This window comes from Argopecten irradians, chromosome 2, assembly GCF_041381155.1.
Source record: "Argopecten irradians isolate NY chromosome 2, Ai_NY, whole genome shotgun sequence".
NCBI classification, from domain to species: domain Eukaryota; kingdom Metazoa; phylum Mollusca; class Bivalvia; order Pectinida; family Pectinidae; genus Argopecten; species Argopecten irradians.
In genome coordinates, this window is record NC_091135.1 from 10,216,353 (window position 1) to 10,232,198 (window position 15,846).

General features: G+C 33.9%; 1 protein-coding gene across 2 annotated transcripts; it reads left to right on the forward strand.

The window, feature by feature from the left end:
- Window positions 1–419: 419 nt before the first annotated feature.
- Window positions 420–15,418, forward strand: LOC138314404 (SH3 domain-binding protein 5-like). 2 transcript variants are annotated; one of them, XM_069254717.1, is made up of 9 exons: window positions 420–603; window positions 871–1,023; window positions 7,347–7,409; window positions 9,595–9,723; window positions 10,151–10,315; window positions 12,327–12,457; window positions 13,075–13,117; window positions 13,553–13,757; window positions 14,236–15,418. In XM_069254717.1, the coding sequence occupies exons 2-9, from the start codon at window positions 937–939 to the stop codon at window positions 14,796–14,798; spliced, it is 1,386 nt and encodes a 461-aa protein (XP_069110818.1). In that variant the 5' UTR covers window positions 420–603; window positions 871–936; the 3' UTR covers window positions 14,799–15,418. The 2 variants fall into 2 exon arrangements, with proteins under 2 accessions (XP_069110818.1, XP_069110820.1); XM_069254719.1 differs by having other exon boundaries at window positions 420–594.
- Window positions 15,419–15,846: the final 428 nt, after the last annotated feature.

The following is a 15,846-nucleotide window of genomic DNA, read 5'->3' on the forward strand; positions in this document are numbered from 1 at the left end:
ATTTCTGACTCATGCGCGTGTTACTACAATGTGAATAAAAATGTAGAACGTGCATGCAATTGTTTTGTGTCACTGTGCGTGTTTTTCGAGTAATGTCTCTTATAATTAACCATATTATTCAATGTATTCATTTCGATGTTTTAAACGGAAAAAGTTTATAGGAATTGCATAATGTTTGAAATATTTCGCTACCTCTTATTACCAGGAAGTACATATACATACCGCTATTGTTATGATATTGATGCCTAATATATACAATATGTACATAATTGACAAGGAAAGAAAACATGCTTGTTACATATATTTGCTTATCTATAGCTACATATAATAAACGCCGGAAATCGGAACAAAAAGCACACTTAGATGTATACAATATGTGGTGACATTCTCTCCGGGCCATTTACGCTTTAAAGCCGAGGTAGAAATCGATTTCGTTGCTGAGATTAAAGCCCGGTGGTATGTAGGCCCCGCAGCTGGTATTGTCAATTTCTGTTGTCAATTTCTGAAACTGACACAGGTATTTCGTATCGGTGCGAGAGAGGACGGCGACCTGTTTTAATAACAGCGGAGTTTATAGTGTCAGTCTTTATATATGTGAGCCAGGTTTGTTCTTTCAGTTAACCATTTATCTTTTTATATAAAACTTTAATAATTTATAATATATGTTTTTGATTTTATACAACAGGTATGATATCATTTTTGAGTCAGGGCAACTTGGAAAAGATAAGATTAACTTAGTTTAAATCTGGACTGCGGTGCTTATTTTCTTATCTAGGTTTTAAGTTGACTAATCTGCACGTATCAAAGTCTCGTGTGTATGGGTTGTTCTCATTATATGTATGTATATAGTAGATGCCCTTGTGTAAACAGGCAAAGTTCACTACCGGCCTGAGTGACATCGGATCGTAATTATGTTGTGCTGAGAGTGTTCAAAACATGGAGGATACCGTGCGAGGAGAAACAGATCTGCACCTCCCCCCAGACGGGGAGGAGGAGGAGGAACAGCCCGACCCCCGGGTAAAGGTATGTAGGAAATAAAATAAAATGTAAATAGCGGACAGAATTTGAAGAATGTATACATATGCTATTTATCAGCTGATCTGACATGTCAGTAAGTACAGTAGCCATAGCCACTAAGCTCGAGGCGAAATGCCCATCTCAGAGTGACATAGTCATCATATAAACGAATGCTTTTTCATGTTAAATGCACTTATTTAAAATGTTTTTGTGCATTTAAATTGCACAACATACGTTTATATTAGCTTTTAACAGAGTCCTTCAAAGATGGCTTACTCTTTTGACAATAATTTTAGCCAAGCTAAATCATATAGCAATGCATTTGTAGATATTTTTTGCATTTGCTTTTTTAGCGATATACTGAAAATTATTTTATGATTAGTTTATATATCTCCAAAATAATTTGAAATTAAATCTGACAAATGCACGTGTGTTTAATTTTGAGAAGATGCATATTTTTGCATGCTCTGTGCAAAAACAAAGATCTAGAGGGTGAAGAATTTCACTCTTTCGCAACCAACCGCTGGAATATCTAATTTACTATGCAGATTTGCGGTATATTCTATGTAGGTAATTGGTACCTATGTCGCCAGAGAACACGTGGCCTACATTTTTACCTTTACTCATTGTTAAACAAGATATATAAATTAATGACAACAAGCTAACGATGTCCTGACACGGCACGGAAGACGCCTTGATTTATATCGTTTTGACTGCAACAATGTCATTATCCACTTTGTAGTATAGGCAGACAGTGTTATTATGGGGATGTGGCATCTATAGAAGCATATATTATTGTAGATATATAATGATATTGATGTCCTCATTATCTGTCTGTTACACGACTTGTCACCATGTGATGTACAACACAACAATGATTTATCAAGCGATGATATCATGTTATTCACATCTCCGTAAACTCTATATATGTATATGGTGATGTCTGATTTATTGAACGCGAAATTTATTTCAAAATATCAATATACGGTATGTTTGAATTACATATCAGTTCAATTTATGAGATATTCATCCAACAAATAACTCTCTCCCTTTATATGAACGATATAAATGATGTGTATGTAGTAAAGTATTCGCTATATAAACAGTAATTTATACGATATATTCAGTTAAGTATTCGCTAGATCTATATGAACGATATATATCACATATTCAGTGAAGTATTAGATCGTGCGCTTATGATCCTCTAACATGTCAATTTGGTTAAAGAAAGACATTTGTTACTTTCCGATCCTTCATGATATTATGATAAACAAATCAATGTTCTCAATGCAACTGCATTTCTCCCTCTTATATTACTGTATCTGCTGACAGATAGGATATTTTTAAAGATTATAACTCCCCATTGTATAAAAGTGTACTATGCCTGTATGACATTGGCATACCACCCATAAATCACGTTTTATTTGAGTGAATTAATATTTCAGGGTGCTTTCTATCAGATATACCAACTGGGAATTGTGTTTCTATTGTTTTGAAATTCATAACAATAAAATGGCTATGACAATGGGTAAAATGAACTCAAACAATACTGACAATCTTCACGTGCTCAAAAAGTTTGAACATACCTAGCAGCTACAAAACGAATACGGTTTAATCAATGTTGGAATGCCTAAAATTCTGTATCAAATATGTGGAAATGTGTTCCACTCAATCTTGACATTGAAACAGAAATAAAATATTTCTTCCCATAAGACCATATATATTGGATTCAGCTGATAAATGCGCGTTGTCAGCCATGTTATCGAATGAATCTACCAATTGTTGGTGGACATGAGATACATCACTGTGCTTAAATAGATTATATTTACAGAGCTGATGACAAGTATCAAATATACCGAGATAATGCTGGAGTGTTAAGTAAAGCTTATTACAAAATGCCATCGATCTGGACTCGAGAGATCTAACGATGCTCTATCAATATGGGTAGTGTCCACCATATACATAGCGTACGGTGGCCGGCAAGTACCATATCCGTTTTCAATCTAGATAACTCTCGATATCTCGACTTTTGATAAAGACAGAGTTATCTAGCTACCTCGACAACAAGGATAGATACAGAAGTTCTTCGCTCGTAAGAGCACTGGACAGTCTCTGTTTATAGGACACCAATTTTCAAACATCAAAAACAAACAAACTAAAAGAGCAGTCTCGCTTTTTCAGATCATCATACCATTTTGACTGCTTTGCCTACGTCACCATAGCAATCTCGCTATCTTGAATTAAAGTTTTCAGAGCAATTTCGTTACCTAAGACCCAACGTCGCCATGCGAAAGAGTGGTTTTCGACACGAGATTGTGAGATATTTAGTTTAACCAAAATTGCATTGCCACCGAGTTATTTTATCCAACCTTCAGAACCTTTTTTTCATGTCTGCAGCTGCGGTGCAACATTTCACCACAAAACGCGATAAATGATTACAGCTTTGCTATCGATAAACTATCATTGATGTTTTTTAAAAGCCAAATTCTTCATGTTTTTCATACATAGCCTTGTTGTGACCTAAACCCAATCTCCATGTTTACATGTTCACCTACTTATCATGGTCGTGCGTCGTTAACACGACCGAGGAATTCCTGTACCGCAGCCCTTTGTTCATGTGTATTAAACAAAAATTGGGAAACTGAGGTAACTGCTTTATAAGTTAAATTGTTAGCGACGTAAATAAGCATGTTATTATAACAAGACAAACAGTTTCATCATTTATAATGTTTTTTGATATTTTGTAAGATTAATCAGTGATTCCATGTACACAATTGTGATAATCATCAAAAAACGAAAAATATGTTCGACAGATGTGAAAATAAAGACATGACCGATCTAAAACCAACACTTTTCATTTAAAGTTTTCATTTCGAAATATTTGATTAAATCAAATAAGTTTATGACACGAATCGATCGGGCAGCCAGCAAATCCTGTATACGCCCTCTGAAAAAATTATTTTCAGAATTGAATTGATTGAAATATGAAAAATATGCCCTAAACTGGTGATTTCAATAAGTAAAACGATATCATATACACCACTAGGTCTTATTGTGGTATATATACACACTGGACAATCAACGTCGTAACAGATGGTCGCTGTAACACATGTCCGCTTTGATTATATTATCACAACATATTGTGAAGTTTCTTATGTAAGTTATATATAAGACAACACGAAATTCCACTATGGTAGATATTATTACGTCGTTATTTAGTTTTAAACGCCATAAACCTTTTTACGTCCAATCATATAAACATTTTTAAACGTATTTGAGTCCATTATTGGCATCAAACCCTAGAATGTATTCTAAATAGCACCACACACATTAATCTAAACACAGAATATGAAATTTAACGTCCTATTGTCATACAGGGCCATTTAAAGGCTAACATCGCTGTATGCATTGTGTTGCATGTTTGAATGTCTGTATGTTTTGGGAGGCTGCGGTATATTCGTGTTGTAAGTGGGACGCTTTCCCTTTTTATAGCGCTATCTCACTGAAGCATACTGTCCAAAAACACAGAACAGCACACACTTTGATGCAGATACCCACATCCAAAATGTAATTACAAGTACATGTACATAATCCAAACCCAGAAATAATTCAGCATACACTCCTAGATCAATAGATTTTGTACAATCGCCTTTAAGAACTTTCGAACTGTAAATATTAACTTTTGAGCTAGTTGGTCATTATAGATATATGAAATGCCTAGCCTCTCGGCTTCGCGTTAATATAATGTGTATCATTGAAGTGGTCGTAATATCCGGTTCAATTTTTTTTTAAAAATCTCTCTGCCTGGAGTATCCAGATAAGTGGTCCTGTATATGTCGTCTGAAAATTTGTAAACTAGAGATAAAAGAAAGAGCTCCAGGGCTTCCACAAACATTAGATCCTGTTTTACATGAATGCACTTATTGTTTATATAAAATTCCCATAACAAATGTCATCATGATCTTATGATACATTGACACATGGAATGTCTGACAAAGAAAACCGGATTTATTCGCAGGTTAGACAGCAGTGGTGACACTCAACAGTATAACCACATAATTAAGATGATAAAATGATTCACCAAGCGGCTTTACCTGTAAACCGAGGACATCTGACATTAAGATTCATTACTGTTTTTCCAACACACAACAACATCGATCTGTCAAAATATCACACGTCTGATACATTGGTGAATGTGGTTTGATGATTATCAGTTAGCTTAAATATATATTTGTTGCATAAACAACATATGTCTATTGCTTTTGTAACACTAGAAGCATCTGTGAAAACATTTAATGAACCATATGTGAAAAATTAGGTTAACAATGGACAATAACACACCAATTTACAGGTGTATCTTCCCCATCGATGAAGCCTTTTACATATCGGAACGCCCTGAAATGAAAACAAATTACTTTTAGCAAATAAAATCATGTAATGGTGCTTCTGGTCTAGAACACGTTTTTTGGTTTACTTTATCATATGCATCATCACGACTTTTCTTTCACGGATCTTTAAATATGCTGAGTTTGGACATTTTTTCATGTAAATATTTTTTTGATCCTCGAAGCATTCTAATTGATGTACTAGTTATCCAATGAAATTTTGGTCACGCGGTCTTCAATCTAGAGAAGGAAATAGCGTTATTTTTATCAGAAGAGTAAATGAATTGTAACTGAAATGTATTTGGTATTCAGTGACACTAACAAACCTGTTTTGAGTATAAAAAAGAAATGCTTTTACATGTGTGTATCTCTTTTACCGTTAAAATATCATTTGGCGTGAACAGATATCGAAATTAAAAAGATGCTACCATACAAAAATATTCGATGTTGCAGATTTGTTTATTTAAAAATTGAATGAAAAAAAAATTATCATTTAAAAACTTGAGTTTTTTGTTTCGGTCATCTGGTAATGAAGTGTAGAAAACATTAAATAATGTTAAATCACAAGGTTTCGTTTCATATTATGATACATTAGTTCATGTATAAGAAAGGTCACGTCTGTTTACATTCATTACACGCATAAGATGGGTAATCTCTATTTATATGTATTACACGTTGTGTAATGTACATGTATGATTTAAACACATAACACGTTATGTAATGTATTTAAATAGACGTTCGAAATGTGGCCCTGTGATTAAATGTGGTGAACTCCCATTTCGAAGAAATATTTGTAGTAAAAGATTTAAATGACTTGACACCAGCAGCAAATTTGTCAACAACAGTAGGAACGCTGGCTTTCTGACGAATCACCCAAATAAATGATTTGTTCAATAACTCACTCTAATGTGACAAATATGTTTAGGGGCAGGAAGTAAGCAGTTATGTTTTAGATATGTAGGTCACACTACAGTAGATTTGAATTGTTTGTAATTGCTTGCTGGCTGGTAAGTTTTGTAAATCCGTTGTCAGAACAAGTATATAGTACTTAAACAATATCGGATCGTAAATCCGACCATTAATGTTGTTTAGAATGTAATAATAATAAAAAAAAATCGTGTCGCTCCCTGGCACGGTCAATATATGAATTATGCAATTTTATTTTATTTAAACTCTACACAATTCGACATCTTTATTGATTGTGTTAAGACCCCTAAACAGGTCGTAGTTTGTTCAATACATACTCTAAATATTTTCATCGTTAGGTCCCGTTTGTATTTGATTCTGAGTTGGGTTAGGATTTGCGATAAGAATGAGTGACTACCGGTATACAGTATTTACTGTTCGCTTTTTTTTGTTTCGTTTGAACTTGTATTGGCGTTTGTAGTGATAAGAATTTATGCCATAATCAGTTATAAATGATAACTTTTTGACCCTCTCTCCCTAAACACCACAGAAAACTTACACAGTCATCTTCATATGGTAAACTTAACTTTTATTGATAAAGTGTTTTAATTATGTTGAGATTTACCCCGATTATATTAGTTTGGTAGGTAAAGCAGTGAACGGTTTTCTTTATATTCGTCACAATTAAATCTGTACAAATGATATATGTATACTATGTTTATATGTACAAACTATATAAGTTTAGATTTCATCTTGGCTGCTAGCATTTTATTTCTAATGTATTACTTGTTGTAAAGGGATTATTATACGAAATTCGCAGTGGAAAGCTTCATAATTTATATTGAAAGGATATTATATTAGTATTCTTTAATCACCATCACTTAATATCTTATATAAGTTTTGTTTGCAATGTATTTGACATAACTAAATCACAATGAATAAATTGTCTGTAGCGTCATATAATACAAGTATCTTTAAGTTTACAGTTGTTAAGAACTGATTTGTCTCATACAAAATGTATTTGTTGATATGTTAAAGGATGAACTTGAAAACCTGAACCAGACAAGTGCCGAAGTTAACCGACTGGAGAATGAACTCGATGTAAGTAAATGTACACTGTATCCTGTTTACTTAGATATATTTTTAGGTCATTGGTATTTGGGTGAAGTGTTTATACAAAGAGACTGGACAGGTTACTTATACATATATTAATAAGGTGTAAACAGGTTCTCTGGACATTTTATGTTTAATTGAGGTCTAACATACTAGACATTGTAGGAAGAAAGAAGGAAAATCTCCTACTGTAATGACCAAGACAGCTTCCTTTTCCTTACCAACGAAAATTATAGTTTATTTCATTAACTGTACGTATACGTTATTTCAACTATAATTATTTCTCATTGTTATTCTCTCAACTTGTATTTTCTGCTTCGTTAGCATTAATGAGAAATCCTACATATTAAACTGCCAATGAACAATTTATACCTTCCTTTGGTTTCCTTCATTAATGTCACATTTTCTCTAACGACTTCCTGATAACACCTTGTGTATATTACACCTAACGTTTATACACACGTCCTCATATGGTAATATAGGTTAATGGAATAGGGCGATACATGGAACAGGTTTGACAATTAATTAGATAGAGTATATCAATAACACGAGACGAGAGAGTTAATGATCCAATCAGATATTTCAAACGAAGCCGGCCAATCAGATACAGTTCCTCATCGCCTGAATAAAATTATTGGTCATTCAAATGCAGTGATTACTCTCTCAACCTGAAATTAGCCAATTAGACAATAGCATTACCCCATGAAAATCACACCATGCATTGGCTATGAAGGGGTCATTATTGTTTTCAGTTTTATTTTAGGTTCTCATGTTAATTTAGGTACATTCGTTAAACAAGTATACCCTGTACTTGTTTTATCGCGTTCAAACATATATGTACTTCTATGTGAGGGCTATTACGATTGCGAGTTGGCCAGTGATAAATTAATCAACGAGATAAGAATTGTCAATTAATCGCCTTATTTCATTATCAACATGTGTGACACCCTACGTGCCACAATTCATTCACCCGATTCACTCGTTACTGTGTGTTAGAGAATATCGACCTGTAGTTTTAGACATTTCACGAGGACATTCCAGTATATAGGTCTTAACAGTAATTGTGGGGGAGATAAACTGCTGAGTATATAACTCTATGATCTAGCATTGCATTGGGCCGAAATGACACGGTTTCGCTACTCTAAGCCTAATGCCTGGCCATGTATTTGCGAGAGTTCGTGTGCCCCCTCGTCTCGATTTAATAATGATCTACTGAGCGTATCAAGAAGACTTCCTTTATCTACCGTTTCAAGAGGTTATTCTTCATGTTTAAAATGTATCCAGTCGATCACATGATTGTTTTGTGTAGCAAGATCTGTAACAGTCGAATTGATGATGTTGGACTTCGGCTGTTTCTTTCAGATCGGGTGTATTTCTTCGTTGACAATAAATATCACACATAAAAATATAATCTGGTTGTGTTACATCATTATTACATAAACTGAACCATATTGTTGTATTTATCTGATAACACTAACTGCTGATATAATTTCACTATTTAAATAATACTATATTTGACGATTTTATATTAAACAATTTAATTATACGGAAACGACGCAATGAAACACAAACGTATGCCTCTCCGGTCATTCCCCCACGAGGCTAGAAATAAGACACGACCTTTGAATGAGTTATCGTGAAATGTTCTGCTTGTAAATTGTGTTAATTAGCAATTACGATAACCCATAATTAGTGAAAAGCTCTCTCACGGAAAACGTGACAACCACCAATTAAACAATATTACATTGCCATTAGTTAACCGAAATTAATCTTGTTTGAATTACACCCTTGTTCAGCTTCCCGATTAATTTTCTGTATAGAAAAAAGTTTAATGATACATGTACAGGATTGACGCACAAAAGATTAACATTAGATGATATGAATAGATTTTAGAAAAATAACATAAACTGTTGTTTCAAGATTCCCGGAGTTTCGAAGGCAATATGTAGAGCTCAAAGTGATAGTAGAATACCATTCCGATTGAGCTTAGTAGATTGTAATTCCATACAGGTGAAGTAAGGTTCCAACAGTAAGCGCACAATAAACGAAATATCAGGTATTGGAAAATCAAAATAGCGTCTTTATGACTATGTAGATTTATTACTAAAAGCCCAAATGTTGGAACTATAAGAACATTTGTATTAGTGATGCAATTATTTCTCTGTTTTACCAGGAGGCAAGAGCAAAATATAGAATGACGTTCAATGAAGCTTCACATAAAATGGCACTTATTTCAAAAGACAAGAAAAAGAGCATCCAGAAGGCTCGAGAGTACTACGAATTACGCGAGGAAGCGAAGAAGGTAAGCTTTCTACATACATGAACATGCTGTGATGTTTGGACTGCACAATATAGCGTTGTATTTGATGTTTATAATATATATAGCTTTCTGTAATTGGCCCTGCTTTCTGAAGAACCATGCTTTCACTTTTGAATAACATCTTCTTCAAAGTAGTAAAAGGAACTTAGGAAGACGAATGCCAAAACAGACAATACTTGAAGTTAAAGTTTGAGTAGTTACGTCCTTAATAATGTGGGGGGTTCTAATTACTTTGGGTCCGATTTCTTTCTCGCTTAGACCATGTTTCAAGGCCAGAGATGTTTGATCAGTGTTCGTCATAAGTCATAAACTTTTCCCGCAATTTTACTAGATTCATAGACTTCCACGTATTCTTTCAGTCACTGGTAACCACTTTGAAATATAAACCATCGTGGTACTTTGATTATAGGTACAAAGCGAGTCCCTGAAGTCAGCGCGTCAGTATCAGTCCGCCATAGGGATTTACAGAGCCGCCAAGGAAACCGTGGCACTGGCAGAGGAACGTCTGCTACAAGGCGGGGAAGTCCAGCTGACGTCAGCATGGCAGGAAATGCTAAACCATGCCACAATAAGGGTGAGTTTTGTTATCGGATTAAAACATAATATCAGGTTAGTAATTGTTTAACCACCGGTTAGCACAAGGCAAGTGGATAGACCGATATGTCGAGTACCGATCATCGGAATTCAGCTATTCCTTAGTGTAGGAATATACCCTAAAATTCGATATTTCGGTATATTGATTTTCCACTATACTTTTACAGCTTTAAAGTAACTTATCTGAGTTGATTGCAAGCTAGATTTAATCCAGTAATCTTTGAATGTGTCGTTAATGAAGAAGAAATCGCTTACCATTTGGAGCACCTGGTCCAATTCTAGTTTCTTTTATTTCATTTGTTTGCTGTGTAAATGTTCAAAAGTGATTGTTTGAGAAGTAGAATAGTAAATGTGGGAAGCTTAGTGGAAAGAGGAAAATATAAATCTTCTAGTAATCACGGAACCGAATGTACGTATTCTCTATTATAACCTAGTTCAAGTGAAAATAAGCGTAATACGAAATAGTTATCTTCCATGTCTTATCTTGTTACATGTACTTATTCGTATTAAGGATGGCATATTACGTGTGGCATATTTGTTCCGAAGCCAATTCTGTTTACTGATATCGAAAAGTTACAGCATTTTTGTTTTGATTAGATCAAAAAGTTCAGGATTATTCCCTGAACCAGAATTCCTCTGCTCAGCAACGACACATCACGAAGAAACTTCGATTCTAAATCATAGCATACTCCACTCTGCACAAACTAGACAAATAAGGTTAATTCAAATCCGTGTGGTAATAGCTACCTACAAAATAAACTACTTTACATGAACACTTTAGTTAAACACAGAATGGATTAACAGAAAAAAACCCAGAATACGAATTGAAACGAAAGGATCTTCAAGCCGCTCAGATCAATGATAGATGGGTATAACGATTACTAAAACCCAAGGGTATAAACACTTTCTTCCGTAATCAAATCCGTGCAAATCGAAATTGGTCCCATCCATTGCAATTTGGCGTTTTCCTGTATTAATGGATTTCATGTATTGCAATTGACTTTCAAGGTCACATCGACAACACAGTGTTGTTGTAACGTCTGTGCTAGGTAGATTTCACATTGTTGTATTGGATATGGATTATTTACAGAATAGAGAAAAAAATTGCGGCAGAAATCTGTGTCTTCTGTCAATTCATTGGTTGAAATAAAGTCGCTAAGTTTGTGGACTATTGACATTTACGAACATTACTGCAACAAACAAAACACTTTCTGTGATGTTAGGTGGGTAAACATTCTAAAAGCTAGATAATTATACTGTAGTGCAGTGAAGAATAATGATAGAAAAACAAACAAGATTTCATTTCGGTAATGAGCGATAGTGTAACAACAACAATTTGAACAAAGACATGCTTTCTGCATTGGAGACTTAGCATTAAGACTATTGTATATATGTACAGGATTAAAAAAATGTTTACTTCAAAAGTTTCGACAATACAAATCCAATGGGGATTTAGATTGAACACAAGTGATCAAATCCATGCAAATTCTTAGAAAACAGAAATACAAAATGACCACGATTTGTAATAATTAACCGTCATTAAAAGTCAAAAGTGTTTAATTATTTATTAGCTAAACAAACTACGAAAATTTCTGAAAATTTTGGAAGGAGAGTAGAACCAGGTGTTTCGCAATGTTAAGAATTGTTGGCTGCATCCACTTCCTTAAATGCTTTGGGTAAAGTTACAGTCACAAACAAAACTCGGTTGTTTAAATGATGACCATTCTCCCGATAAGTTATTTCAGTGTTCCCCACGCAAATCTGTTCAACGTGTAATTGAATAGAATATATGATACTTGTATGGTTTTAGTTTTATTAGTTTAACGTCCTATTAGCAGATGATACTTGTAAATCTATTATATGGTTAACAATAAATTAATTATCTTGATATTGACAATTTCTGAACCAGCTTGGTTCATGCTTCTTTTAGAGTCTAAGTAATATAAGGCTTCGGTTTCAGAAAATACATTTTGTTTTATATGGTTACCTAGGTGATGGAAGCTGAACGAGAAAAGAGGATGAGTGAGGAAAAACATCAGAAAACCACATCTCGTTGGGGAGACCTAGAAAGCCGGATACAGGAACTGGAGCGGAAGTTTAAACGAGCAATTTCCAATGCAAGGTAATTTAGTCAGGAGATTATCGATTATCATAAAAAGGATATACTGTATAAATCGTGATCCCGTATGCTATAATTGGTTTAAATGTATATATACCAGGTAGGTCGTTGTGACCTGATACCTTTTCATTCAGTATAATGTTGATATAAACATCATCATTTTCCATTGAAAATGTTTTTTTATTGTGTTGGTCTCCCACGTATTGCAATTTCATCATTATGATATATATTGTCCTATAGGTGTCGCTTTCACGGTTGTTCACGTCTTCTTGCCTGATGATTTTTTTCATGGCAAATTGATTTCATTATTTCCAGTAAAAAAGTTCATGACATGATATTTGAAAATCGTTGAATTAAATGTCACATATTCTAAATTCCGCGGAATATGTGAAATTGTAGGTGACGCAAATACAATCTATATGATAGTTTTTGGTATATTGATTAGAAGGCAAGAACGTGATACATGCAATTCTATTTGCCTCACAATAAATATGACATATTTTACAGATTATTTATTATATCCTCAATTTTTATTAGTATATAGGTACATTTGTTTTATGACAGATTGCAGCTGCAATCACAAGAAAGCAACTCAAATGCTTATATCATATTTTTTTCAGAGGGTACTTTGAGATGAAACAACAGCTAGACTTACGGTTACAGGTTCGTACATTTAAAGCTTACAACAAACGATGTAAAAATGAGTTAGAAATAATAATACATTGTAAAATATAATTTTATAAAAAAATCTTTTCATGGTCCAGCTTTATCAATATTCCTTAACTTTAAGGAATTATAAAACTTAGAGTTTTCAATAGAAAAACATTGCAGAAGTTAATGGTGAAATTGAATTACTTTTTTAATGCTTTCGTATGGAAAGGTTTAAGTTAAGGCATTCCTTAATGTTTAGGAATGGTTGTAAATTGGACCCTGTTCGTGAGTTGTTTTAATCATTACACCATCATTTTCTATTTCAATTAATTTTGTCGATAATTAAGTTAACTGTTCAACTGAGTACAAATATCAGGTACCTCTATTGATATCACCTTATCGTAAACAAAGAAGTAATCGAAATATTGTATTTCATTCTATCAACAGCAACAAAAGCAGAACGTCCTTGACCTTCAACAAGCAATAAAGGGCTACAAGGCGAAGTATGCGGAGTCACTCCGAACGTTGGAACAGATTTCCGAGTCAATACACGAATCAAGACGCCAGAATTTGATACTCATGTTTCCACGACAACCGGGTGTTGGAGCCGAATCTGCAAATGTTTCGCCAAATATATCGGAATTGTCTCTAGGTATGTTATCACACAAAAATGACATTATTGATTTAAAATCGAGATAATTGTCTCTATAAGTAATTTTTAGGTTACTTTCTATTGACTTCACATATTTTGGGTTTCGTTTCCTTAGTTGTGCCTAATGATGGCTTCATATGTAAAAAAAAAAAAAATAGAATTGCAAAAAGGGACAATTATAATGTTGTTATTGCATTGTTGAACATTTCCCTTCTAAGGATACATGTTTGGAAAATATTATATATAAAGTAGCTTTTGTAAAGTAGCTTTATCAACTGGTCCAGATTTCTCAAAAAACACTTAAGTGAAAACGAACCTTATGCAAAAATATAGATATAATAAATGACTAATTAGTTACATCATGATGACATAAGTCGTTATTGTGTTGCCTTTGTTTCGAGATATCGGTTCGAGATGCCGGGACCAAAAGTCTCATTTCAAATTTCAAGCAGTTATCCGCTAATCTCTTTTTCAACAGATAAATGTGACGACAAACACTTATGGATGTCGGATGACGAAGAGTACGATGATGACGATGTGGATGATCCTTCCCATAAAACATCTGTACATTCATCAGACTCATTGGTCTCCCCGGAGGCTGTCTCAGAACTTCACACAGGTTGTAATGACGTCACCAAAACAGGATCACATGTAAATCCAAGTCATTGTGACGTCAGTGTTAAAAATAGACTGGAGAATTCCTCTGATGACACAAAACAAAATGTCGAAACATTAAATGTTCAGAGAGAACATGAATGCAAGACAGGACTCACTAAACATGAAAGTTCAAGCGGCAGAGAAATCGATACAGAGAAATTAAGACGTCTTTCCGTTTGTGATGGTGATGATATAAGCGAAACACAAAATATTTGCAAAGAGTTCCAGGAAAGACAAAACGTGTACGACGATCAACAAAACAAGGTGCTACAAGTGGGGAACAAAACAGAGTATGACACCCGGGAATCGTCAAAGGCCAGTGTGGGTGAACCAATGTTGGAGCTTAACACAAAATATTTGGACCAATTATGTCATGTAAAATGAGATATTAAGTAATATTTCTTTTACACACGTTCATCGCACAAGAGTGGTAAAATATAATCGTTATCTCGAAGTCGGCAGGTCCGTGTTAAAACTTCGAGTTTTCATGTTAGGCTAGGAACAATGAGATACTTTGAATTCGACAGGGTCCTTGATTTAATAAACGTGTATAAGAGTTCGGGTTTAATAAGTTAACCTGGAGTTAATATTGTTATTAAGAATACGATTTGAGTATAGATGATTAATATTCACCAGATTTAAATACAATATTATTGATACGATATTGTTACTAATTCTGCGAACTGTGGTAACAAAGTTTCGAATTGGAAAGAAACCTTGTTGCAAACTGTAAAATAACCATTTTGAAAACTAGCAAAGTTAATCACTTATTCATCACAAATCGTCTAAGTTTAATGTTTATATCGTAATTGTTTCTTAACTAGATGAATGAGTGATACGATGGTATGCAGGAACTGCATGCAACTCTTGATGTCAGACCTACACACAATAATTACGCTAGAATATTTTGAAAAATGTGTTTCATCTACAAATTTCTACTAAAAGTGTTTCTGGTGAAGGAAATATAGCTTTACCTCTGAAATACACATTTCTATTACACAATATTGACGCGTTTGTGTTCTCTTTTTACCGATGTGGTTAACGTTGCCCATGTGATAAGGGACATTACTCTAAGATGTATGTGTCCGATGGATTCTGAAGAACAGAAGCTCACCAAATATCGACTTACAAATATTCCATTCTTTCATAGAAATGCTTGCATTTTTAATTTACGAATAGAAACTCAACTTAAATGAATTTTGAGCTAAATCAGAATTTTCAAAAGGAAAATAAGTACCTGTTATAAATTACTTAGTATCTAATTTAGTTTGCATCAAACATTAGTGTGTCACCTTTAACAAAGAACAGAAACAACACATGTTATACAATAAACATATGCAAGTTATAATAACTTTTCAAAAACGCTAAATTACACTTTCATAATTTAACACCTGGCGTATTGAGAAACGCTGTATATGCCACATGTTCGACT

Coding starts and splice junctions, on each gene's coding strand:
- LOC138314404 (XM_069254717.1), top strand. CDS start 937: ATGGAGGATACCGTGCGAGGAGAAACAGATCTGCACCTCCCCCCAGAC. Junction 1,024..7,346: donor AGCCCGACCCCCGGGTAAAG/GTATGTAGGAAA, acceptor GATATGTTAAAG/GATGAACTTGAAAACCTGAA. Junction 9,724..10,150: donor TACGCGAGGAAGCGAAGAAG/GTAAGCTTTCTA, acceptor CTTTGATTATAG/GTACAAAGCGAGTCCCTGAA.